General features: G+C 43.8%; 1 protein-coding gene across 4 annotated transcripts in view; it reads left to right on the top strand.

The window, feature by feature from the left end:
* Positions 1-27,024, top strand: part of ZNF827 (zinc finger protein 827) — a 205,260-nt gene that overhangs the window by 59,095 nt on the left and 119,141 nt on the right. For all 4 annotated transcript variants that reach the window (XM_082463290.1, XM_082463291.1, XM_082463292.1 and 1 more), the window contains exons 2-4: positions 7,180-8,223; positions 18,300-18,472; positions 23,969-24,449. In XM_082463290.1, coding sequence (XP_082319416.1) covers positions 7,180-8,223; positions 18,300-18,472; positions 23,969-24,449 — 1,698 coding nt within the window. The remainder of the gene's footprint in view (positions 1-7,179; positions 8,224-18,299; positions 18,473-23,968; positions 24,450-27,024) is intronic.

Raw genomic sequence — 27,024 nt, 5'->3', positions numbered from 1 at the left:
TACGCTCAGAATCACAAAATGGGTTCCGAACCACCTGATGTGCAGCATACTAAACCTTTATGAAACATTAGAGAGGTCATTGCTTTTGTCCTCCTGGTGCCTCTTTCCTCTCCTTTCTTCTGTGACCCACATTGAGCCATTGTTAAGCCTGCCCTCTAGCTTCAGCGATAGGTCCAGGGAGTGGCACGTGACCTGCAGCAGTCAATCAGAGGAGGAAGGACCTTTCTCCCATGGTACGTCATTGGGAGTAAGAACCCAGAACCTGCGCGGCCAGGTTTTTAGCCTCCTGGGAAAGGTGGTCCGAGAGGAGATGTTAACCTCCGAGAAGAGACTAGAGGCAAATGAGAGGGAGCCCTATGGTGCTTTCCACACCCTCTCTGACGCTAGCAACACTGTGTCCCTCTCAGTGATGTAGGGACCAAGGACATCACCTATGGCTTCCTGCAGTCCTGGTTGTCATTTACAACCACAGAAGCCCTACTACCTACCCCTACTATGGGCAGGGCTTCGAGGGGAAATACAAAAGTGACTTGACTCACGGTCCTGCCCCAGGAATGTGTAACCTAACGGTTTGATTTCAAAAGTAGTGGGGACTTCCCTGGTGGTGCAGTGGTTAAGAATCCGCCTGCTGATGCAGGGGACTCGGGTTCGATCCCCGGTCCGGGAAGATCCCACATGCCGCGGAGCAACTAAGCCCGTGCGCCACAGCTACTGAGCCTGTGCTCTAGAGCCTGTGAGCCACAACTACTGAGCCCGTGAGCCACAACTGCTGAGCCCGCGTGCCACAACTACTGAGCCTGCGCTCTAGAGCCTGTGCTCCGCAATGAGAGAAGCCACCGCGATGAGAAGCCAGTGCACCGCAAAGAGTAGCCCCTGCTTGCCACAGCTAGAGAAAACCCACATCTGGCAACGAAGACCCAATACAGCCAAAAATAAATAAATTATAAGTAGGTAAGTAAATAAATAAATCAAAAAAACCCGCAAAGTAGTGAGTAGGGTAAGGCAGTTGGTCAAATCTGCCCTTAACAAATCAATAGACGGTGAGTTTTTAAAATGTGAAGAATCTGGAAACATTTTCCTTAGGTGCGTTTATCTAACATTGATCACCAGAATATTAACTTACTCCACAACTGGGCTGTTTCCTGTTTGATAGCTCACAGAGGAGCAAGCCCTCTTATGAGTGAATTTCCAGTGCCGTCTGTTGAAATCCTCTTCATCCTCCGAGGTCCATTTACAAAGCCACCTGCGCAATTGGAATGATTTGCTCTCTTACGCACACACGACTCTTGCTTGATGGTACTAGTCATTGTGTTTCATAGGATTGCGCATTCCTGGCTTCCCTGTTGATTATAAACTGTTGGCCTAGAAATTGTTGCATCCCCGAGGCGCCCTGTTGCAGAGAACAGTTCCCTGAACATGGTAAATGCTCAGTAAATGTTGAATTAAACCAATTATCAGCATTGGTTTTACGAATAACTTTTGTACACGGCTCCATAAACTTTGCAAACTGCTTTTGTATACAGTTGCAAGGAAAAGTCTGTTGTATGAGTTAAGGTTTGTATTCCAGGTATAACTGATAATACTGATAGTGACGTGTGGCCTTTAGCTATGGATGTGTATTAGGTGCAAAGTGAAAACATGGAAGATTTGTAGATGAAAATGAGCCAGAAGGTTAGGGACCAGGTGAATACACCTGTGGTCACAAGAAGAGGGTGTTGGCTGCCAGAGGCCTGACTATGAGTCAGCTCCATCCAGGCGAGTCCTGAGAGCTTAATCCTGGTTCTCTTCAATACCTGCTGGTGAGATTCATGTGGCCCGACTGGTGGGAATGGTTTGTGGGTAGACTTAGAAGTGAGGCTTTTCGGCTTCCATCTCCACTCGCTTTCACCTCAGCCAAAAGGCGTGAAAAGTAATAGGCGACTCCTTATATATTTTTTTCTCTCTCCTCCCGATCTTTCTGAACGAGGACCTTCTGAGTTGAATATCAGTCCAATGAAATGCATCTGATTAAAACTGTCAAACTGACAGGGAAGTGAGTTGAAAAAAATGCAGCGAGAGTTGTGGCTCTCAAGTTACCCAGTTTCTCTGCTTGAGGACTGAATTGTAAATAAATGTGTTAGGTAGTGAAATTTGGTTTTGTTTTCCCCAAAGGAGAAGTCTTTGCCACATGGAAACAAAATGTATTCAGCATATTCTCATTCTGTAATTGCACCGTTTCTATTCTTAATTCTTCGAGTTTCTGATTTAAAGGGAAACACACCAAAACAGACTGTTGCGTAAAATTGACAGGAATGAGTGTGAACCTGGCTGTCAGAGACATAGGTTGTCGTAAAATTAGCAATGGAAATAGCTTCCTGTTCTGGAGGTTAAAAATAATGGATCTAGGAGGGAGTTATTTACACGGGCAGCTCGGAGGCTTCCCCAGGAGCCTGTCAGGAGAGCTGTGAGATCCACGGTGGAGGCTGGATGAGCGGGGAGCGACTGCAGGACAGTGGCCTGTGCGCTGCCCTGTGATTACGTGCCACTGTTCCCTGCCGGTGACAGACCAGGAAACAGAACAGCCTCGCAGCCCCGGGTGGGGCTGGGGGATGGGGTGTGTGCGTGGGGGGAGCCTCAGGTTGGGAAAGAGCGTCAAAAGTCAAGCCTCACTTGTTCTGAAGTTCGTGATGTCCGGCAGATTAATCCCCTAGATTGCAGGAATGCTATTCGAGCATCCCGGTGAGAGAACCTTTTCTCATCATGCGGTGTGAAAGGCGCGGGGGGTGGGGTGGGGGGGGGGCTGGCGGGTGGCGCTGCAGACCCCGCTGAAGCGGAGCTCCCCGCAACTGGACCAGGAAGAATGAAACTGAATGTGAAAATAAAACAACAGCCCAGCAGAAGGGAAACAAAATTAATATTTGGGGGAGAAAATCCTTGTTGCCGCCGTTTTATGAACTGAAAGCCTATTTGTCGAAGCCTGTCGGGACTTTTCTCTAAACCTCTGCAGGTCCCAACTTCTCTTGCACTCATTTCTCTGCGTGCATCTCCCACCTTTTGCTTGACCTCAGGTGATGACAGAACAATTTCGGAGATGTTTCTCCTCGGGTTTCTGGTCTGGCTCCTTCTAGGTCATGCCTTACAATTATTTGCTGGTTTATTACTTGAAAAACCTCGATTTCAGGAGCAGCATTTTTGGAAAAGTGATTAATAGAATATTACGAGTTTAAAAATACTCTTTAGGTAGCCGAGTTTCCTTGCACTGCACAAGAGAGTGTATGTATCTCAGTGAGCGTGTCTGCAAAGCAGGGAGAAATGGATGGTTAAGAAATATCCCGGGGTTTTAAAGGACGTAAATTGGTCTGTTTAAGAAATGTTTTGTTTGATTGTTTGCTTGTTCTCGGCTGTGTTTTGGTGAGGTTGAGGAAGTTGCTTTAAAAGTGGATATCAACTGTTTGTATCACTCTTTTGTTTTTTTTTAACTTTTTATTTTATGTTGGAGTAAAGCTGCTTAACAATGCTGTGATAGTTTCAGGCGCACAGCAAAGCGACTCAGCCGTACATATACATGTATCCATTCTCCCCCAAACTCCCCTCCCATCCAGGCTGCCACATAACATTGAGCAGAGTTCCCTGTGCTATACAGTAAGTCCTTGTTGTTGTTTTTTTAACACTCTTGAACGTTTGGATCTCCTTATCACTGCTTGATGGGATTAGAGCCTGAATTCTTCAGTTTTGGACCCACTCACCGGCTTCAGCACATTTGGAGGGGGAATATTCTTGCTCACTTAGGGTCTGGAGGGGGCAGGAAATTAAACTTTGCCTTTGGGGCTTTGCCAATAGATGTGTTGAATTCTTCAGGCGTTCGATATCAATTTTTGACCTCAGCAACAGAGAAGAGGCAGAGAGGGAATGGAGAGATCAGAGTATAGGAATAATGGATACTTACCTCTTAATGGTTTATCTTAAAATAAAGAGTGAATACTGTCCTTATGACTGAGAATTCTCTTGCTGATTTCTGTTTCCAGAGGGTGGAAGGATAGCTGGCTGGGGGTGAGAGGACAGCTGCTCAGAGCTTTCTAGAAGTTGCTATTCAGAGGGCATCTGGCAGGGGCTGTGAAAAGGAGCCTTAGGCCAGGTGTTGAGAGGTTTGGGTTTTGGGTTCCAGTGTTAGCAGTAGGTTAGCTGTGTGCCTTTGATGCAATCAGGTAACCTTTACAGTATTTAATAGTCTCAGTAAAATGACAAGACTGGACACGTTTGTGGTTGTAATTCTTTGTGGTTCTCAAAACCCTGATTTTATGTACCTTGTTAATTGCCTCATACTACAAGGTTCTAGACCAATCTTGACTATCTCGAGCTACTCTAGTTTGACAAAAACATAATCTACAAGTATTTCCTTTTGAAACATACATTTTCCTATGTTAGTTCATTTAGTGAGTGCTAATAAAGATCAAAGGAGAGATCCTTGAACAAGATCTTCAACTATTCTTACTGGAGTGATTTTTAAATCTTTTACTTCTCTTACTATTTATAAGATCATTCCCATGTGATTTTTCCGAAGGATGAGGTATTTACTCTGAAATCAAGACAGGGGCTTTGCCAAAGGAACGTAAAATTAGCCCTATTGTTGAAATGGATGTTGACTGCTTGGTGTTTGGTAAAAGCATCCCTACGAGAAGCCGCTGAGGAGATGGGTAGTTCTGGGTTCCGCCGATTTCAGGAAAGATGAAAAATGTTGAAATCAAATGGGAAGAAGGAAATGTGGCAAATCACAAGGAGCCAGACTGTTCTTAACAGAGAAAACTCAATTCTGTCTGCTTTTTTCCAGCAGATTCCATTTGATATTTTATATTTTCTTGATAACTTAATAAGGAATCTCAGGAAGGAGTTGCAGAACTTTAACTTAGTGAAAGAGAATTTGTCATTTGTGACATTTCTCGTCTAAAGAGCAGGGGAAGATCAGTGTATTAGCTTGTAGTTCGTACATTACTACTTGCAGCTATTTCTATTGGGAAAGGAAACAGCATGTTATACAGCAAAACTTGGCACAGTGGGGGATTTTGGCTCAGTCCCTAAACCTTCACAGAACTCTGCTAGGGACCAGGCATTGTGCTAGGCATATGTGGGATCTGTACATAATAAGAAAATCCCTGCCTTCAAGGAACACCACCACTTAATTTTTTAGAAGTTAAGTCCGTAGCAGACAGTTCAGTTAGAGTAATATAATACCAATATTTAAAAAATGGGAATGTTGGGTCTGCATTCCAAATATGCACAGAATCCAGCTACTTCTCCCCACCTGCAATCACCTTGAGCTGGCCTCCCTGTTCCCACCTTGTACCTGCGTTCTCTTTTCCACACACGGCCAGAACAAACCTTTGAAAACCTGAGTCACATCATGTCACTGCCCTGCCCCTCCCCCTCCAGTGGTTCCCAGTTGCACCAGATGCAAAAGACCTTTCAATAGTTTACAATGTCCTACTGATAGGCATGGCCTCCCTCCTTTATAACTTACACATTCTCCCTCTCTCTCTCTCCCTCTCTCTCTCTCTCTCTCTCTCTCTCTCTCGTTCGTTATTTCTCTTTCTCTCCTACTGCTCTGACACTCACTCACTCACTCCACTCTCCCCACACTGGCTTCCTTGCTGGTCCATGCACATGCCAGGCAAGTTCCCACATCAGGGCGTTGACAGTGACCCCCTCTGATCTGCCTGGGCCCCTCTCCCAGAGATGGCTGCCTGACCAGCTGCTGGCATCTTTCAAGTCTTTGCTCAAATGTCACCACCTCAGTGAAGCCTCACCCAGCTACCTTATTTAACATGACAACTCACCTCCTACCCCTTACCTCCAATCCTCCTTGCCCTGCTCTGTATCTTTTCCCATAACACTTACCACCCTCTGGCTTACTGGAGGATTTACTCATTTATTCATTTTGTTTAACATCTGTCTTTCTCCACTGGAATGTAAGCTCCAAGAAGGCAGGATCTTTGTTTTGTTCAACGTTGTTCAGTCTAGAACAATCTAGAACAACGCCTGACATGCAGCAGGCACTCCCTCATTATTTGTTGAACGAGTGAGTGAATGAATGAGAAAGAGAGATTAATTCTGACTGAGAGTTCTAGGCAGAATCATGAGGCAGAATCCTTTGAGCTGGCTGTTGAAGGATGGGCAGAGTTGGACCGTCGGGTTTTCTGGGGAAAGACATTCCAGATCAAGGGAATATTTTGAGCAAAGGTAGAAAAGTGGCGGAGCCCACTTGTGCTCCTGGAACGGCAAAGAGTCCCAACTGACCGGTGCCGGGGGCCAGTGAGAGCAGTAAGGGTGGACAGATAAACTAATGGATAGAAAAATAACGAAAGGGGACTCTGGGTGGAGTGAGGGAACAAATTAGTAATCACTGCCCATGTTGAGAGGGCAGGTGAGTTGGGGGTTGGAATCTCAAACAAGCAGCATGATGCGTTGTCCCTTTAAGAAATCAGGGAGAGATTGTCCCTTTAAGAAATCAGGAATGTGAATAGTGTTTGCTAATGAGATCTCATTTTTATATAGTACTTGACTGTTTTCAAAACATGGTCACATGTTTATTATGATGGAGGCTTCAGAGCAACTATGTGAAGTTGGTATAATAGCTAATAGGCAGGTTTTTATTTACATGATTTGATCAACTTAAAGTTAATTGCATTTTACTATATCAAGCCAGCTAAGTGACGCGTCTGAGGTTGTGGAGTTAGAAAGTGGAGAAGCGGCTTCCCACTGCCTTGGGTCTCATCACACTGTGTTTTCCCTTCTGCCAGTCTGCCTCCTTCATTCCCACACGATCCTAAAGATGTCATGCTGGGATTTTTCACCAGGGTACAAGCTTCCTCCCATTTCCGCAATCACTGAAAGTAGCGGTTTCTTCTTTACCAGATCCATTTTTCTCTTTCCTCCTTTTCCATTTCACTTTATCTGGAATAATTATGAGAACGATGAACACGTGTAGAAGGTGGGTGTGTTTTTACCTTGGCCTGTTCGGCATCCTTTCAGGCTTAGGCTGAGACGGTCTGACCCAGCACCTGACGTGCTCTAAAGTTGTGTCTGTCTTTCGTGTGGTTCTTGGGTGGAAGGGCAGAGGAAGCATGTCCACGACTCCATTTGAGTGTCTTCAGGCTTGCTTGTTGCTCGCTTTGGGAGTAAACCTGATCTTCTTAATTCCCCCAGATATTAGTAGGCAGGACGAGGCGGAGGGAGAACTCAGTGAAGGAGAACACTGGTATGGGAACTCTTCAGAGACGCCGTCGGAAGCATCCTATGGAGAAGTCCAGGAGAACTATAAGCTGTCCCTGGAGGACCGGATCCAGGAGCAGTCCACTTCCCCCGACACCTCCTTGGGAAGCGGGACCCCCAGCAGTCACACGTTGGAGCTGGTGGCACTGGACGGTGAGGTCCTGCGAGACCCACTGCAGTGTCCAGATCGCCTCTCCCCCGGCGTGTCTTCTTTGTGTGATTATGATCCCGCGGGCTCCACCAAGCCCTTGAGCAGCAACTTGAGGCGGCTGCTAGAGGCCGGGTCCCTCAAGCTCGATGCCACGGCCACGGCCAACGGCAGGGTGGAGTCCCCAGTCAACGTCGGCTCGAATCTCTCCTTTTCCCCACCGTCCCACCATGCCCAGCAGCTCAGCGTGCTGGCCAGGAAGCTGGCTGAGAAGCAGGAACAGAATGACCAATACACTCCAAGTAACCGTTTCCTATGGAATCAAGGTAAGTGGTTGCCAAACTCAACCACCACCTGCGGCTTGTCCCCGGATTCAGCCATCCTCAAACTGAAAGCTGCAGCCAATGCTGTTCTGCAGGACAAATCGCTGACCAGGACAGAGGAGACCACGCGATTTGAGTCCTTTTCCTCCCCTTTCAGCTCCCAGTCTGCCAGCTCCACCTTGGCAGCTTTATCCAAGAAAGTCAGCGAGAGAAGCTTGACTCCTGGCCAGGAACACCCGCCCCCGGCCAGCTCTTTCCTTTCCCTGGCTTCCATGACCTCCTCGGCGGCCCTTCTGAAAGAGGTCGCAGCAAGGGCTGCCGGGACCCTTCTGGCTGAGAAATCATCACTGGTGCCTGAGGACCCTCTCCCGCCACCGCCTTCAGAGAAGAAGCAAGACAAAGTGACCCCGCCGCCACCTCCGCCACCTCCGCCACCTCCGCCACAATCCTTGGAATTATTGTTACTCCCAGTTCCTAAGGGAAGAGTGTCTAAACCCTCCAACTCAGGTATGGATGCTTTCATTTCCATCATCTTGTAAGTCTTTTTTTTTTTTTTACCTGTCATTTGCAACGTCTAATTCATTGCCTTCTTCGCTTGGGTTCCCCATCTGATCTGAGGCAGGAATAAAAAAGCAGGAGCATGACAAAATATTTTAAGTAAGCAGCCTAGGGGGTTCTTTCATGTATGTGTGACACAAAAAACTTCACCAATAGCTTTAGTTATGAAAGGTAATGAATACTCTTAGAGACATACAGTACTCCTCCGTTGCATAGAAATGATTTTTTTTTCTTTTTCTTAGCAAGTTCCGGCTAGGTCCACACAAGATATATTTAATAGGGGAAGATCAAAGCACCTTTGTCATGGAGAGCATGGCATCACTGAACAGAGGGGAGAAGAAAAACTCACTGCTTTTGAAACAGTTGACAAGAGAGAGCTTACCGTCCTACTGCCTCCATGACAAATGGACTTTTGTACCAGCAGTAGCTATTCTGCCCTAATGTACCACACTGTATACTTTCCTGTTAGCATTTATATTAATTTTTGGTGGAACGTAAGCCTTGACTTATCTTGTTCTTCCATAATTTCTTGTCACACAAGAACTCTGAAGAGTATTGTCATTCAGATGTAATCAAAGCATTTCCTGCAAATGCTTTATTTTATTCCAGTCCAATCAGATTCTGAAGGAATGTGCATGTGGAAAATGTGAATCATGGGTTTTTCTTGTGGAGACGGTCTTTCCAAAGGAGAAGTGGCCGCTTTATAGAGCCTTGACATTCACAGTTATTCATCCGAGGGAGAAATTTAGTCACTTGAGTCCTCACAGTGGAAACATCATTTCTTGTACTGGTTTGTTTCTAAATTATGCCCTTGGTAAATGCAGGGTCCCAGAGATGGATATATGGAGTTTCGGATGTCTCTTGAGGATATCCTGCCAGACTGGAACAGGAAGTGGGCCATGTGTGTCCTCATCAGTAGAAACGCTGCCATTGTGTGCGTCTAGCCAACTTTTGATTATTTGCAGCCATGTTGATGACAGGGGCTTAGAATGGCAAATAATTGACTGAACAATCACAGCTAACATCAGTTTGATGCATTTATGACAAATTTCCATTTAAATTGCTGAGTGAGCTATATGCACTCATTATAATTACTTGAAAACTTGTGTAAACAGCAGAACAGAACTAGGAAAATGGATATGTGGAACTTTTATGACTCTTTAAGTGATCCAAACTGCTCACTCCAGGGTTTCTGAAGTGTCAATAAAATCCTGGAATGTTGATTAATTCTGAGTTTCCCTACTCTTCACTTCTCACTCGCCATCTGGGGAAATAAAGAGAGAAATGGCTAAAATTAGGAAATGGGAGACAAGCAGAGGGAGTGGGGTAATTTTGCAAGGGAATAAATCACTCCTGGTTTATAGAAATTTCATTTAGGGGTAACAGCAGAAAGAGAGGTATGGCTATCTATGTAAAATGTCACTTTATAAGTATTCTCCATCTGGTTATTAAATAACTGTATTAATGATGTTTCTCCTGTAAATTCACCTGGACATTAGTTACTTGGAAAAGCTTACACAAAATTAGTAATAAACTTTAGATGGCTAAAGGCTTGGAAAGAAGGAACTGATAAAACTCTCTCCTGACGGCAGACTCTAATGGCTTTGTAATTTTCAAGTGTCTTGGGTGTAACCAGCAATAGTTATGAAGTGTGATCTTTTCACTCAAGTGACTAGATGCACGTGAAGAGGAGAGAGAGGTCACGAGCTTCCAGGGTGGGCGATAGACTGTTTGCCTGTTTTGTTGCAGGATCTACACTCCAGGAATGAGATGTGCTCCCTTTTTGGTTTAAATGCACTTAATCCGTGCCCATACCTCCACAGGCTTCTCAGCAGAATTGAATATGGAGATCTATAAGAAATTGATTTTTTCTTTTTTCTTTACTGAATTCATTCTGTTGCTGAAACACTTAATATTTGAATCAATGAACATGTTCCAACTGAAAGAAGAGAGAAAAGAACTTCTCAGAATGGGGCTCTGCCACCCTTTTTGCTGATGGACAGGGACCTGTGCCCCCTGTTTCGCACATGCCTCTGTTCACAGTGCAAGACTTGGCAAAGCAGCTCCATTGACTGAGTGATTGTATTAAAAAAAAAAAAAATTCATTTGGTAAAACTCACGCAAGAGAAAAGATCGCTGCAAAGAGAAACACGAGGGCTCTTGAAATGATCCCCTGTGTGTCCATGTGGGCGCATCCTAAATTCAAGTTCTGTTTCTTTAGAACTTTTATGTATTAAACCATAGTTGATTTACAATATTGTGTTAGTTTCAGGTGTACAGCTTCAGATTATTTTCCATTATAGGTTATTACAAGATGTTGAATATAGTTCCCTGTGCTATACAGTAAATCCTTGTTGTTTATCTATTTTATATATAGTGATGTGTATCTATAAATCCTTTACTCCTAATTAATCCCTCCCTTCCTTTCCCCTTTGGTAGCCATAAGTTTGTTTTCTATGTCTGTGAGTCTATTTGTTTTGTAAATAAGTTAGATTCCACATATAAGCGATATCATATGATATTTGTCTTTCTGTCTGACTTACTTCACCTAGTATGATAATCTCTAGGTCCATCCATGTTGCTGCCAATGGCATTATTTCATTCTTTTTAATGGCTCAGTAATATTACATTGTGTGTGTGTGTATATGTATGTGTGTGTACGTGTATATATATATATATATATATATATATATATATATATATACCACATCTTTATCCATTCATCAGTTGATGGACATTTAGGTTGGTGGACAAGTTCTGTTCCTTACTGCATGGATTGGAAATAGGAGAGGGGGTGCCTCTGTGCACTTTTCACTTAAAGTGAATGTCATTGTTTCCCAGCATCCTAACTGGATTATGGGTTAAGAAGTTGATAGAATATCTGATTTTGTTATTTACTTTGTACCATGGAGAGATAATTTGGCTGGTGTTACTTGAATCACTGGTTTTTGAATCTGAGGAGTGGAAGGGAAGGTGGGTCTTCTCCGTCTGCCCCCTCCTCTCCCTTTCTCCACACGGTACTGTTGGTTTCAGGGCCACCTGGGGGCTGGATTTGGATGTGACTTGACTTTACCTAAAAAGCATTATGGGAATGCAGTGAGAGCTGTCACCCACACTTCTAAACAGTTCTCGTGATTATTTTTTTCCTTTACTTTAGAAAGAAATCTTAGTTTAATTCAAAATAAGTAGGTGGAACGACTTCTCACAGCAGGGAAAGGGTTTCTGTTGCCTACTACTTAAATAAACAAATAATAACCAAAAAAAAAGAATCCACAGAAATAAGTTACACACCATTCCGATTTCAAGGGGGGCTCTACATTTTAAAGCTGTTTCTCAAAATGTTGCAAAAAGGGCATATAAAGTTGATTCTGGAGTTACAAAGGGAGATGTGCTAGAAAAGCCAGTCCTGTCTTGAGTCATTTAGACACTAGCATTTCTTTGACCTTCTTTAGGTCACGGGAAGTCCAAACCATGAGAAAAAAAAGTGTCTTTTAGGTCTGCCCTTATTTGTCTTATTTGAACAGGATTCGGTTGTTGCCAGGTCATGGTGTATTTAATTCCTTAAAGAGTCCACCACTCGATAGCCGTTCCCCCTGCAAGGAGAGGTGACACTGGAGGAGGAGGTTTCTTTCATGTGACCCTGCGCCCCGGCACATGCCACACTGCTCCTCTGAAAGGGGACATGATAGAGAGAAGATCATGTCCATTTACTCTAAAGATAAATGTCACACATTGACTCAATTCTCTTTGAAGCTACTGTTCTGTTGCAGCTCAGAACAAAATAAATGGTTTTTATTTTAAAGACAAAGTTTCTTGTAGAAGGCCAACAAGATTCCCAGGATGCCAGGCTCCTGGTTAAAAGAAATCACTAGGCGAGTTTCCGAGAGAGTGTCTCCAAAGCATCTTATTTTCCTGAGTAAAATTTAAATATGCTTAGAAGCAAGCTGGTCTCATATAGCTGAGAGCTAAGAATATTTCCCGGGTCAATAGATACAGTTTTCTGGCTGCTGTTTTTATTCCTGTTTATGAGATGTTATTAACATTATTGCAAAAGCAGAGAAAGTCCAGAAAGTCAGGTCACCTCTTCTGATACTCCCCTTAGGTCCATCGTTATTAGAGCCGTAATCTGGGGATGATCGCATAGAGGGACTTCCTTAGAAAATTCACTTTTTAATCAAGATTCAGAACTATCTGTCACCGATCTCAATTATATTTCCCCAGTGATTTAAACTTAGACTGCTTCTAGATATCAGACTTCTCTCTTAGTTTTACTGAATGCTTACCAGTTGTTAAAATATGCATCGATTATCTTGATGTCAGTAACAGCAGAAAGACCCTGTGACATCCATTGCCAACATAGGTTTTGTTTCCCTGAAATAGGAGTTGAGAGACATGCCCAAGAAATTCCATGGAAAGATGTTAAATCCATGTATATGGTTAGGAAGGAGGATGATGGCTTATCCTACAGAGATACGCACTAGTAGGTTAGTGGGCCTAGAGGGGGGACGGATGGTGCAGGGATTAAACACACCCAGGGCCGCCTGGCATCTTAAACTCCTTCGATGTGTATGGAAAGGTCTGTTTGCAGAAACGACCCACTTGCAAATTATCTTGCCGCTTAGGATATAACAAGGCAAAGTTTGATTTCAAAGCCTACAAAACAATTACATTTGTTGAAAGAATTACCTACCTTGAGTTATAGCGATTTAGTTAAAACCCTCCATGATTTTTTTTTGTTTTTAACCGAATGAAGTTTTTATGTATAGACAATAGGGCAGAGCGCCAACCGGACATGAAGAGATTGGCTGTCATCCCCATCCTTCCACTAACAAGCAGAGGGACCATAATAAGCATAAATCTCAGTTCAGTTTCCTCAACTGTGCACTGAGCTGGTCGGAATTTATCCTCCCAGATTGTTCCCCGCTTTAAAATTCCTTGCTTTTACTTTCTTTATTTGTCTATCAACTCAAAATAAAAATTTTTCTGTTTTTGAATTAAATATGTTGCTTCTTAAAATTCCCTATCAAACCTTCTGCAAGATTGTCTCTCTGCCTTGGACAGATCCTGTCCATTGTAAATAGATGACATATGTCATTGTACTTTATTAATGAGGTAGTCACACTGCATGCATTTTTAACATTAGTTGCTCCAAAATTCATTTTAAAAATAAGTGAGCTATGAGTATGTGAACATCTCTATAAGTATGTGATCATCATGGTTTATATACTCATTCTTTCAAGATGTGTATTGGCATACTCTGTGAAAAGCATGTGCTCTTGGGTTAACATACTTCCGCTGGGACTTACTGACAGCTTCCTGGGCCTTTTTCTTCCACTTCCAGCCCATGTTTCATTTTTTGATACTCTCTTGACCCAGCCCTTTCCACTTAAGTTCATTATGGTCCAACACACAATGACTGAATTGTACTTGGTCCCCGGCGTTGTTTTCGATGCTAGAGACACTAGGTAAGGACTTCCAGCTCTGCCCTAGCCAGTTCCTGCCTCCACTCTTCTTCTTTTCTCCTTCCATCTTTTCCATCTTTCTGTTTCCCCTGTGAGCTGAATTTGGCCATCAGAGTTCTGCACGGGCTGAGCTGCACCTACAGTACAGTGTATTGCTGCTGATTTTTATTTCCTCTTGGCTCCGGGAATAATCTGCCATGTTGGGCCAAGCCCTGAGCTACATATTTCTTATGTGATGTCAATTGTTTAAATTTACATCTGCTTGGGGGCTTCCCTGGTGGCGCAGTGGTTAAGAATCCGCCTGCCAATGCAGGGGACACGGGTTCGAGCCCTGGTCCGGGAAGACCCCACATGCCGCGGAGCAACTAAGCCTGTGCGCCACAACTACTGAGCCTGCGCTCTAGAGCCCGCGATCCACAACTACTGAGCCCTTGCGCCACAACTACTGAAGCCCGTGAGCCCTAGAACCCGTGCTCTGCAGCAAGAGAAGCCACCGCATTGAGAAGCCCGCTCACTGCAACAAAGAGTAGCCCCCGCTTGCCGCAACTAGAGAAAGCCCGCACACAGCAACAAAGACCCAGGGCAGCCAAAAATAAATTAATTAATTAATTAATTTAAAAAAAATTTACATCTGCTCTGGTGGTAAGTGTTCTGCTTTGGAGGGAAGAGTTTATTGTCACTACTATTCTTACCATAGCTACTACAGATAGCCTCCATTTACTGCATGACAGGCCTTTTACACACATTTAGTATTGCTTTTTATTCCAATAATATTATTGCTTATAAAGAGAAAATGTTTTCTCCAAGGGAGCAAATTAGCAGCTATCCATCCCACCAGGTCTAGCAGCATTTGGTGGAATTTAGTTTTGTTTGCAGTGGTACTAACTAGTGGTGTATCTGGGGGAGGTTGTTCATCGGACAGTTGTAAACTAGGTAAAATTATGAACACTTCAATCCTGTTGCCTCGAGAATGTGTGGTTCATTCTGAGGAAGTGGTCGTATTTCCTTAGGCTCGAAATTTGAGTGAAATTTACAGCTGTCAGTTCCTTGAAAATATTTTGGCATACAAAATAGAGTCCATCCTTACTTCCTCCTTTCTCTAAAGTAGTTAACAACATCGTATACGTGTGGAGGGCATCCTACTAAAATATGAATTTTTTTAATAAATAAAAATGCAGATATTACCAGGGGAAATTACTGGCCAATTTTTAAACTCGATCTTTGTGTTCTGGTTACTTTTATCACTGGCTTCTGTCTTCCTTTCCTGCAGCGATCAGTTAAAAATGTCAAATAGATACAGGAGTGTAGCTATTTGACCACATATCTTGCTGTTAGTTTCTCTTCAGTATGAGTATTTGAATTCTTTTTTCCCGGTCAATCCAAGGACACTCTAATTTGTGCACCATGCATGTATATTTTGCTATTAATTAAAGCTCAGGAAGCATAGCTCCCAAATAAGATACATTTATATGAAATATGAATATGCAGGGTTCAATGTAGCGCAGTCTGTGATCCATTTGCCATGTCGAATAGGTGATTAGGGTAGGGGCTGGGAGGGCGTCAGTAAAAAATAGGAAGCCTGTTGATCACATTAGGCAAAGCAAGTTCTCTGGGGGAAGCCAGCAGTTTTCCTCTTGTCAGTAAATGCCCTTCGATGGCCTTCCTATGATGTGCCAGGAAATCTCAGGTCAGTGGAGGACATCTCAGTTTTTCTCTCCTCTCCCAGACAATCGTGTAAAATTAGGCCGTTTAGGGTTTAGACGGTAGGAAGTACTTCCTGAAGATGGGAATTAGTGGAAGCCTCTTTGTGTATCTCTTTCTTACTACTTTGATGTTCTTACAACCCCAAGTAGACATCATCATTTCCCCCCCCCTCTGGCTTATGACACTAATCTCACCTAGGGGCCTGATTCGGTCTTTTCTCTCAAATCTGTTGTTCAACATGTCATCTTTGTGATCAGGGTATCAGAGTGGAGGGAGTGACAATACAGGATTGAAAGTGAGAGGCCGAATTAGGGATAGGTCAGGAGAGGTCAGCAGAGGCAATCAACAACGAGACGCAGCAGGAAAGCTCGCGTGGGTTTATAAAAAGCGTGTTTATAGGCCTCTGCGAAGTGTGCTTTTCCTAGAGCAAAAGGAAATCCTCAGTCCCCACCCCATCCCCCAATCAAAAAAAGGAAATACTTGTGATGGAACACATCACAAGGAGAATTTCCAGACTTGAAGGGTATATTTTCAGATAGAGGATTCTTTTTCCAGGTGCTTGGTTGAGCTAACCAATATTGCTTACACCTGTAAAAATGGCATCTTTGGCGTGCCCCGACTTTATTCCAGAACTCTTCTGATTCCATCCATTTTAAGTGGCTCTTTGCATGTGGAGATTCAGTTGACTCCATGAATACATAATATGATTATTTTAAAGTATACCCTTGGGAATATTTCCTTTTAAAATTATGAAAGTAATGCGTATATTAAAAAATTCCAATGGTACAGAGGAATATACAATGAAAACAAAAGTTTCCCGCCATGACTCCTTCCCTTTAATCCACAGTCCTTTAAAATGAACTGCTTAATGTTTTCCTGGGTACGGTTCTAGACAATTCTCATACAAATAAAATATCATTTTTTAAAAATAAGATATCATTTTTTTGTTTCATTTATTCATCCCATTCTTCCTATTCCCCTCTTTTTTTTACTCTTTTTGCTCAAGTATTTAAAAGCAAATCCCAGACCTCATATTCATTTGCTTGTAAATATTTACATATATAGAAGGACTTTAAAAACAAATAGCCTCGATAACTATTACAACATTTAACAGGATCAACGATTGCTACATGGTATTATGGAACACCTAGGCTATAATCAGTATTTTCTTAATTATCTCAGAAGTGTCTTTTTACAATTGCTTTGTTCAAATCAGGAGCAAAATAAGTTTCACACCTTGCATTTGCTTTATATGTCTCTTAAGTGTCTTTTCATCTATAACCTCTTCCCTTCTTAAAATGCCAGTTACTTGTTGAAGAAACTGGGTCATCTGTCCTACAGAATGTTCCACATTCTGAATTTGGCTGATTCCATCCCTCTTGGTGTGTTTAACATTTCTAAAAAACAACCTGTATTTCCAGTAAATTTACTAGTTATCTAGAAGCTTGATTAAATATTTTGTAAGAATATTTCATAGATGGATTATCAGAGGGCACACAATGTCTGTCCCATTTTTAGTGATGTTGAGATTAATGGTTTTAGGTGTTGTCAGCTTGATTCATCCTTTAGAAAGTCCCCTACCAACCTTTCACCTAATGGTCTGAGAAGCAATTGATTCCTATTTTTTAGAAAATAAAAATAGAATCTCCCTAGACACATAGTTTCAATTCTTGCTTTATCCACCAACTCTAATATCTTGGACATGTTTCTATATTAGCATCTATAGGTCTAGTTCATTTTTAAAAATGGTTTCTCATATTTTATTTCATGAGCGTATTACAACTTATTGAATCAGTTTGGAAATGTTCCTGATCCCTCATGATTAAGAACAGACAGTCTGAGTCCTTAACTCTACTCGTTTTTAGTTCCTATATCCCTAAATCGCAGAGGCTAGTGTGGCCCTGAGCAGTATAAGTTGATAGACCAGATGTGTAGCAACACAGTGTCACAATAGACACCCTCCCCTTTGGGGCTGGTGGAGGAGAGAGTGATCTCAGCTTTCCTTGGAGGAAGTAGTTGGTTTGTTGACTTTCCTGAAAAATGGAAGCATTTGCAGCTACCCGGCTGTAGCTCTTCCCAAAGTGAGTAGTGGGGCCCAGTCGCTGGGCAGAGGAGGGCAGTGCATCTCAGTGGCCACCAGAGGGACAGAAGCAAGAGGGTGGCAACCCCTGACCTTAAGACCTTAAGATGGCCAAACTGGCAGCAGCATCTGCTGAAGCCGAAACTGAACAAGTCAGCAGTAGGAGCCTGAAATTTGTCTCCACTGGAGTTGGGCTTGTGAGGTTTATGATGGCTGTTTGGTTTTCACTGTGGTGTTTTTCTCGGTCCCATTTGACTTGTCTTTATTTCTTACCCTTTTCCAAGTTCAGGAATTCAGATGTGAACTCGAGTCTGGCAGTTTCCTTCAGGAAACAAAGGCTCTGAAGTCAGGCTTCTCTGGGCTGAGCTGGGACAGATGCCCTCCGAAGTGTGGGATGGCCTCTGGAAGCAGGGCTTTCCCAAGGCAGGATGATCAGATGCTGAAAAATGGAGGCCAGATGGAAGTAATGAGATGAACGTGGGTTTCTACCTGAAGAAAAGCAGTAATAAAGCTTCCTCATGGATATAAAGTCTTGGAATGGCAAAAAACAAAACAAAACGAAGCAAAAACAGACAAACAAACAAACCCAAAAAAACCCCACAAAACCCCAAAACCCAAAAACCCAAAACCAAAAAAAAACCCAAAACCAAACAAAAAACCCCCTGAAGCCCCCCAGTTCCTTGTTAGTGTTCTTTATAGAGCAATGCATGTGAATTAGCGCTGGACGCAATGTGCCTTTTTGTTTTCCTTAATTTTCCTGTCTTTCTCCTTCTTCCAAGCCTCAGAAGAGGAAAGCGGAAAGCCTTTCCAGTGCCCCATATGTGGTTTGGTTATAAAAAGGAAGAGTTACTGGAAGCGGCACATGGTGATTCACACAGGTTTAAAAAGTCATCAGTGTCCGCTCTGTCCATTCCGGTGTGCTCGCAAGGACAACCTCAAATCCCACATGAAGGTAAGCCACCTGCGGATGGGCCTCACGGCGAGGCAGGCACAGCCAGGGCCCTTGCACAGACCCATGCCCAGAGCTCAGTGCTGAAAGGTAGATTGCAATGCAAATGAAGCACATTGAAAAGGATCTTGTAAAGGATTTCATTATAAGCGTCTTCAAGTCCATTCGACAACCCAGAACTTAAAGCAGAGAGCAGCTTCAGTATCCAAATAATATACGTAGTGTAGAACCATCCTTTCCTATTGGGAAGCAACAGCCTAACCTGGCCTTGCACGGTGATGCATTTTGGGGCACTAGGAGGAAAAGTTAGGGGAGAGCAAGAAGCAGGGAAAGACGGGTTCGGGAAGGACTGCTGGACCTGCCCCCCTTCCTGGAGGGAATGCCCTCTTCTGCTGTTGCTTTGCCGTCCAGCTTACACACCCAGAGGCACACCCAGAGACACCTTATAGGGAGCGTGAGGACATTGAAAGACACCTGGGCTTTAACTTTCACCCTGTGGGAGGCTTGGGGGCTACTCCTGACAAGACTGAGTCCCCTTGAGGCTGACGGTGTTTGAGCCGTCATAATTCCCGGGATCACACTTAGCAAACATCTAAAGACATTGTTTTCAGTGTCCTATTAGGAGCGACTGGGGGACTTGCGCCTGTAATGAGCATATAGGGAATTGACTAGACTATGTGTCACTCTTATGTGAGCTGGGGGGAAACTTTTTAGCAGACCCTGTTAATGCTAAGGAATGCAAAGAGGAAACCCAAGAGATCAAAAAAGCATGGCTTCTGAATTTGACAGGTTTGCCTTTAAATCTTATTGTGTAACTTACTAGCGAAGTGGTGAGCAAATGAGTCTTCAGACTTAATTTTCTCATCTGTTAAATGGGAATGATTATGTTCGTCTGGAAGGGATATCATTAATATTTAAGAAGGTATTCGCAAAGTATCTGACACAGAAATGTTCAGTGGTAGTTATTTAATTTCAATAGCTGTTGCTGAACACCTTAATAATAATAACCATCATTTTCACTGATGTTTGCAATATTGTCTCACTGTTGACATTATTTATAAAGTGTTTACTTTCCTGCCATAAGAAGTAGAGCATGTGTACATAATTGAGGTGTTTGCTTTTTTCAAAATATTGCAGTCTTATCCTTCTGAATAGATCAGTAATCACTGTTTAGAATTGTTGATCTAAAAAGGTATGATCAGACAGAACCTCTACTGACTTTAGGAAATTGCTTGGAAAATTAAAAAAAAAAAATTAAAGCCATGATATAATTTGTTTTCTACCATTTGCCTTTGTCTCCAGGGAGTAGCAGGCCCTTCATTTTCAGAATCCATTTAACCAGGGGTTCTGGTTGGTTGAATTTTACTGAGCCGACTCAGTGTTTTACTTGCATCCTCCTCATCCTCTGTCAACTCTTTCCCAGCGTAAAATCTTGTATTTTACACCTGCAAAGTGGATTTCATTAGCAGGATGAGCCTTCCAAAGAAATGCCTTTAAAACTAAAATTTGTTTTTGTTACCGTCTCCTACTCTGTGTTTAGAAATCAGGTCTGGTAAATTTAAAGCTTCAGTGAGCAGAAAACTTGCATCTGGCCTGACACCTTGTAAGCCTGTTTTCAGCTCAGGGTCACTTAAAACAACCTATTTATAAACCCATGGGGAAAAAAAAAAGCTGGGTTTTCAACAGCAGGAACTGCTGACCCTGAAACTACAGGGAGATGAGTTGGGTGCCTTGATGATACAGACCGTCGGCCATGACAGCGTTGCAGATGAGAGCAGCCAGGGATCTGTGGGTCGTGGGGTCTTAGAATGCTTTCAGAACAAATCAATAACCAGTACAATAAAGCAGTGGTGTGAAATGACTACTTTATTCAAACTCATGGTGTCCCAACCTGTTGAGCTTTTGAGGAGGGGAGTGTGAGAGGGGCTTATGCAAGTTTGATTTCATCAGATGGTGTCCGCTTTCTTTTCTGTTCTCCACCTCACTTATGGGCCCGTGTTTTTTGCTTTGATCAAAGAATTCATGATTTAATTTGGATGAGGCATACTTTCATTTTGGTAGATTTTGAAAACATAGTCTACAGAGAAATGTAATGGCTGTGGGCTTAGGAATGAATATTCTTTGCTCTGTGCTCCAGAGGCTACAAGATGGATAGATTTTCTAAAACAAGCCCTACCTCAGAAGTAGGGGCCGTATAGCCTATAGATTAAGATCTCAAACTGCGTGGTAAAAAAAAAAAAAATACCTCAGTTAGAATCTCGGTTCCGTGACTTTCAGTAGCTGTGGAGCTTTGGGTGAATCATTTAACCTCTCCAAGGCTCCGTTTCTGCTCGTGGAGATAATAATCATACGATCTATCTCACGGACTTGTTTTAAGGGTTAAATGAGATAACAGATATAAAGCACTTAATATGATGCCCAGCATGGAGAAACACTCAATAAATGCAGCTACTGTAGTAATTATTATCCAAAAGCCATCTGAATATATATTTACATTTAGAAATAAATCGATGACATGGCATGAAAGAATTACTCTAAATTTTATTGCTTTTCTCTCTTCATGACATAGCTTTAGTGTTGAGAATTTAGAAAAACTGATAAAAAGAATCTGAAACTGGCCCTTAATCCCATCACGCAGAAATAACCATTATCATCCTAATCTGTATCCTTCTATATCGATTACATAAAGCTACTTAAGGAAAAATGGGATTCTACTTTATTTGTTCAACAACTGCAGTACTTACTGGGTTCAGGCACTGTACAATTTTCTGAAAGCCTGCCTTTCCTCCTTCATATATCATGCAAATGTTTTTATGGCTTGCTGCGGAAGGAGCTTGTAAATGCCTCCAGCTTCCTCGGGGTTATCTTAGATTTCCATTAAGTCTTTTACAACTTTCCTGGATGAGCGAGCATACAGGAATTAAATGCGGAATTCATAAGCTAAAATTGAACAGAGAAGGTGAGGAGGGCTGAGATCGGGAACGTGGGTGAAGAAACGGCAAGAAGTAGGCAAGGGTCAGGGCGCCGACTTTCTCTAGTCTCAGGCCTGCCAGCTAAGGAGCTGCCTCCTAGGTAAGCGCCCCCCCCACCCCCGGCCTGCCTGGTCCCCTCAGTGAGGTGGAGGAGATGCTTCCCGAAGTGTCCTCGTGTTTGTCCAGCTGCTTCCAGGAGGTGGACCCAGTGATACAACAGCCCTTATACTTCCCACCTCCTGGGGTGGTGACATGCTCTCTCTGTGAAGGATGACCAGCAGAAAGCAGGTGTCTATGTGACCTGGAAAGAATGACACGCTTTAGTCAAGTGTTTCTTGACGGTAGCCGACCAAGAAGGGTTTTTAAGCCCATGTCGGGCTAAAGAGAGGACAGATGATCCCGGAAAGAGCTTTTCTGTTGGGAGAGCAGGGGAGAGCCTTCCCTCCAAGGTCAAATGCGAGCTCTCGCCCCTCCGGGAAGGTCTAGCTCTAATAACATTCTAAGTGTGACCATCAACACGTCATCCACTGTTTTTCTTTTCAACGGTCACTCATTTTTCTGCCACTAAATATAGCCAGGCCAGGATCGGGTGGAAGAGGAGAGCCGCATACAGGACTTGGGCACAGACGCTTTTGAATCCAGGGCTCCCTGTTTGATTTTAGAACCTGGGCTCTGTCCTTTTCCTTTTTCCAGAAGCTGCTTCCGGAGCTTCTGTTCTTGGATTAGCTCCTGTCCTCTCCCGGGGCAATAGATGTCAGGACACTCCTGAAATGGAATCTGCCCCACCGCACTGCTCCCAGGGACGACGGAAGCTTTCAGCCTCATGACCTTTGCCACCTGGTTCCGGGGCGAGCTGTGGTTGGCACCTGTCAGGGTCCCCTGGGGCTGTGGCCTGAGGCCCCCAAGGTGCTTGCTCCTGTGTGTACTGGTTGGAGGAGAGGGTGGGGAATCGTCCCGATTCTGTGAGTGAGAAAGTAAATGAATCGCTCTGCTCCAGAGTGAGGTCCCTTTGTTGTGAAAGAACAGAGACAGTTAACAGCTGGTGACAAAGAGTGTGTGTCCCCCCAACTCCAGCCCCTCCCGAGGTGGCAGAGGGGAAGCCTTTTAATGAGCAAGGCTTTGCTGTAACTGAATTTAAGTGTATACGGTTATTTCTGTGGAGAAATTCAGGCTTTGGGGGACCCAGAGTCTCTTCTGTTGTTTTTTTCAAAAAGCCACAGTGGGGTGCTGTAGCGACAGGATCTCACCATTAACTTTTAATTTCTTTGCTTTTGTTGGTCACTCCACATTATTTAAAAGTATGTTTTGGCTGGTGAATACTGCTTTTGGATTGCACTCAGAATGCATAAACGGCTGTAGTAAAACTTGCACTCTTGGAAAGGAAGCCCGCGCAGAGGGGCCAGGTGGCCCAGTGGATTAAGGAATCTTTAACCTTTAACCTTCCTTAGACCTGGGTTCAAATCCTGCCTAGATCACCACTCAAAGATGAGAGGTCGGTTTGACTTGGGTTTTGAATTCCAATCACTCGTTTGTCCAAAATCACACAACTCCCCAAATCTTTTGGCCCAAATCTCCACCATTGGCAGTTTCTACTCAAGGGAGGGCCAGTCCTGAAATAGCAGGGTGGAGCAGGTCAGCACTGAAGTACATTGGCAGAGATGAATGGGGAAGTTACAAGCTTACGAGCACCTGCCAGCTCCAAGCCTGGCTCGGGCCAATGCAATGATTTCCTCACTTTTTCAAGCACTGAATTTGATTGTGACAGGAAGTAAAAAAAAGTTTCCAGCCATTTTTACAGGTACTGTGCAGGCAAGGCTGGAACTGTGTTTAAAAGTCTGCATTCTTTCACTGCAGACAGAACCACGTTTGCAAACACTGGTTTCATCTTGCTGAGACAGCTTGGTGGGCATCAGCCCCTGGTTTTTGTCCCCCTCTGCTTCCTTTCTATGTCATGTTGCTCTAGCCACGTGCTTCGGGGTCTCAGGTTCTCTGTCTATGAAACGGGAATACCCTGGAGGCATTATTTGCCACATTCTTAATTACCTAGAGAAGCATTTTTGAAAATGGAAATTATGTTTGCAAAACATAACTAATTCTCTGGGTGGTAATAATTGGGTCCCTGCAGTGTATTTATATTACTTGACGGGTTACCTCTATTGACCCCCAACTAGTAATTATGTAAGTTCAAATTGTGCTGGGTTTATAATGTTTTCTCTGAAGACATCAGCCGAGATGGGATGACTAGAATATTAGGAGGATTCTATCCCAGACGGCCTCCACTGGCAGACAGCATCCTCCGTTGTGAGTACGGCTTTACTAATGGATTCTTAACCTGCGTGGACCTGCTTTATGTTTAGGGATGGCCCTCACGACCTGAAGCACGTAATGAAGTGCTCCTCTAGTGATGAGATTCCCCGGGCCAGCCCTCTGTACCGTGAGGAAATTGTCGCTGAGTAGCGTGGATATACAACAGGGCGTCGTCCGTCAGCACACAGTGGCTAGCTCACTCTTCTTGCTTCTCCGCCAGGTTCATCAGCACCAGGACCGGGGAGAGACCTTTCAGTGCCAGCTCTGCCCTTTCACTTCCTCCCGTCACTTCAGCCTGAAACTCCACATGCGCTGCCACCAGCACTTCCTGAGGACAGAAGCCAAGGTGAAGGAGGAGATCCCAGACCCCGATGTCAAGGGATCTCCCCACCTCAGTGACAGTACCTGCCTGGGGCAGCAAAGGGAAGGAGGAGGGACAGAGCTAGTGGGGACCATGATGAAGTCCAGCACTCCAGAGAGGACTAGCCAGGGTGGGGCTGGCGTCTCGCCTTTGCTGGTGAAGGAGGAGCCCAAGGAAGATAATGGCCTGCCAACCTCCTTTACTCTGAATGCTACCGACAGGCCGGCCAACCACACGAAGCTGAGAGAGCCCTCCGATTATGCAGCCAACAGTGCGTCCGCGTTGTTCAGCCAGGACATCTCTGTAAAGATGGCGTCTGATTTTCTCATGAAGCTGTCAGGTACTTGAAGAGGGCTGTCCTCTCTCTCTCTCTCTCTCTCTCTCTTCTCTATCTCTCTACCAGTGTTCTCATCTACAAAATGAGCTGGTAGGACTGAGTGATTTCAAGATCGCTTGAGATTCCAGTTGTCCGCACTCTCATACATTTTCTCCTTGAGACTTGTTTTTTGCAGTCCTTTGGAAGTAGGCATGGCTGTGGTTTGGGTCTAAACACAACAGGGGTTGTTGATTTCCTTCCGGTTTTCCCCCTTTATGAGTTCTTGCGGTGGGAGACAGGTCACAGCGTGAGCCAGGTTGGCGACAGTTCTTCGTGTGACCTTGAGCCCTATTTAACTTGTCTCTCCGTTGGGTTCTTTAAAGTGCTTGTATGCGTCATCTTGCTTTGTGTTATTCAAGTTCTTTATCGCCTTGATTTAAAAGATGTTTAAAGGACATGTATACAGAGACTACTATCAGCAATTATAGAGTTTTCAAATTTGAGCAAATGATAAAATTATCTTTAAATTTTGTTTTTTCTAAGGGAAAGTGTTTTTATTGTGGTAAAATATACCTAACATGAAATTTACCATTTTAACCATTTTTAAGTATACAGTTCTTTGGCATTAAGTACATTCACACTGTTGTGTAATCATCACCACCATCCATCTCTGGAACTTTTTCATCCTCCCAAACTGAAACCTTGTACCCATTAACCAAGAATTCCCCATTCCACCCTCCCCTCTGCCCCTGGTAACCATTATTCTATTTTCTGTCTCTATGAACATAACTACTCCAGGTACCTCATGTAAAGGGTGATTTAAATAAGTTTTTTTTAAACATTCTTTTGCAACTGCCCCAGTGCCTTTTAGAAAGAAGATGGAGTATGTTTTAAAAACTTATTACTAATTGATATGACTTTCACCATCAAATTATGCATGATGTTTCTTTTAGTTTGTTTTCTTTTTTTTCCCTCAATTTCTTTAAGTTGTGGAGTTGAATGGGGGATGTAGAGATGCTGAGGGAGCGCTGTTTTTCCTGATGTTTTGGAATGAGAAAACATGTTGTGGGTCTGTGCTGCTACTCATTATATTTTTTAATGTCTGATTTTAAATTTTAAAAGAGATGTGGAGGGTGGGGAAAGGTCGGCTGAGAATTGGTTCTATCTTTCAGTGAAGATGGCAGTCCCCACGATGATTTCCAAATGCCATTTCAGCTCTTTGGAGATTGACAATACCCTTTTAAATGGAGAATAATTGGTCACCACCTTCCTTTAAATGGGCTGTGAGTCACATTTCACTAAATGTCATCGCCAGGTGAATTAGAGGTTCTGCTTCACTCTGAAGTCCCTTTGCTCAGTGACACTTCAGTCAGGTCTTCTGGAATGTCCCCATCACCCCAGGTCTTTGCCCCTCAGGAGTGCACTGCGCTGGTTGGAAGAAATGAGGAAAGGCAGGGGATGGAAAGGAGGCATCGCAGAAAGAACTGGGATGGAAATGTTAAAGGGAGGCATCCCACCCTGCAAGATGAGTGAGCTCGTCCTACACCGGAAATGATCGGGTGTCAGGAATTCAACCATGGCAGTGAAGAACGCTCTTCCCTTGTCTTCTCCTCTTCCATCCCAACCTAGGGGGACGTGTGCTCTTTGAGACTCTGCTTTTTGTATTTAAACATTTTTGAAAATGTGGGGGAAATTCAGGCTTCTGGTTTTCCTTTTGCCACTGATCTTTTAGTTTTCACTTCTAGGAGATCGCTGGTTCTTCTTTGATGGTCTCTCCCACCAATGTCATAGCAAAAGGGGCTCCTTTTCTGGGCTCTTCTAGCACTTTCCCAAGGAATGCAATGGCATATTCACTTAGCATAGCTTAGAAATGGGGACATTTCCTTACTTAGCAGACAGGGGAAACTCAGTATGGGGTTAGTAACTCTTAGGAGGAGGGTACTCCCTTTACTCCAGGACTCCGGAAAGTTTTTAATCCTGAGGAAGGTGAGGGGGGTGGAGGAAGGTTTGATGGTATGCAATTCCTGCTGAGCTCAGCTGTGAGTGCCCAGCATCAGGCTGTAATTAGCCCCAGACCCAGTCTCAGGGAGCACAAGATAAGGCCTGTGGCTTCTGGGAGCCAGGCTTGCAAACAGGAAAAACACAAGAGATGCCAGTCGGTAGGTTGGGGTGAAAAACTGTGCACCCAGGCCTTATACTGTGATCTGTTTTCTCAGTTGGCTATTGATGGGGACTTGTTTACGGGTTTGGCAGTCGCAGTATTTACTGACTGATCAGTTGGCATAAGAAAACAGATAACAAATGCACGCTGTTTATGCAAAAGGCCCGTGCAGCTATTTTATGGTGGCTTACTAGAGGTCCTGAAACCTGACTTGTGTGCACTGTTACCTAGCAACCTGTTACAAAGTCACCGGGGAGTGAGATGCATTGGTAATTTTTTTGTGTGTGCGCATATTTGGATGTAAATGTAAACTTGGTGACAGTGGCAACGCAGCCCACGGGAAAAGGAAAGGAATACATTTTCTGGAGGTGGGGTGGGGGTGATTATTTATTTATTTTTCTTCCACTCGCTCTCTGGTTGGTCAGGCTCTGGAATTGA

This window comes from Balaenoptera physalus (genome assembly GCF_965194825.1).
Source record: "Balaenoptera physalus genome assembly, chromosome: 5".
Lineage (NCBI taxonomy): Eukaryota > Metazoa > Chordata > Mammalia > Artiodactyla > Balaenopteridae > Balaenoptera > Balaenoptera physalus.
Note: the sequence above shows the minus strand (reverse complement) of the source record. Positions and strands in the feature narration are given on the sequence as shown.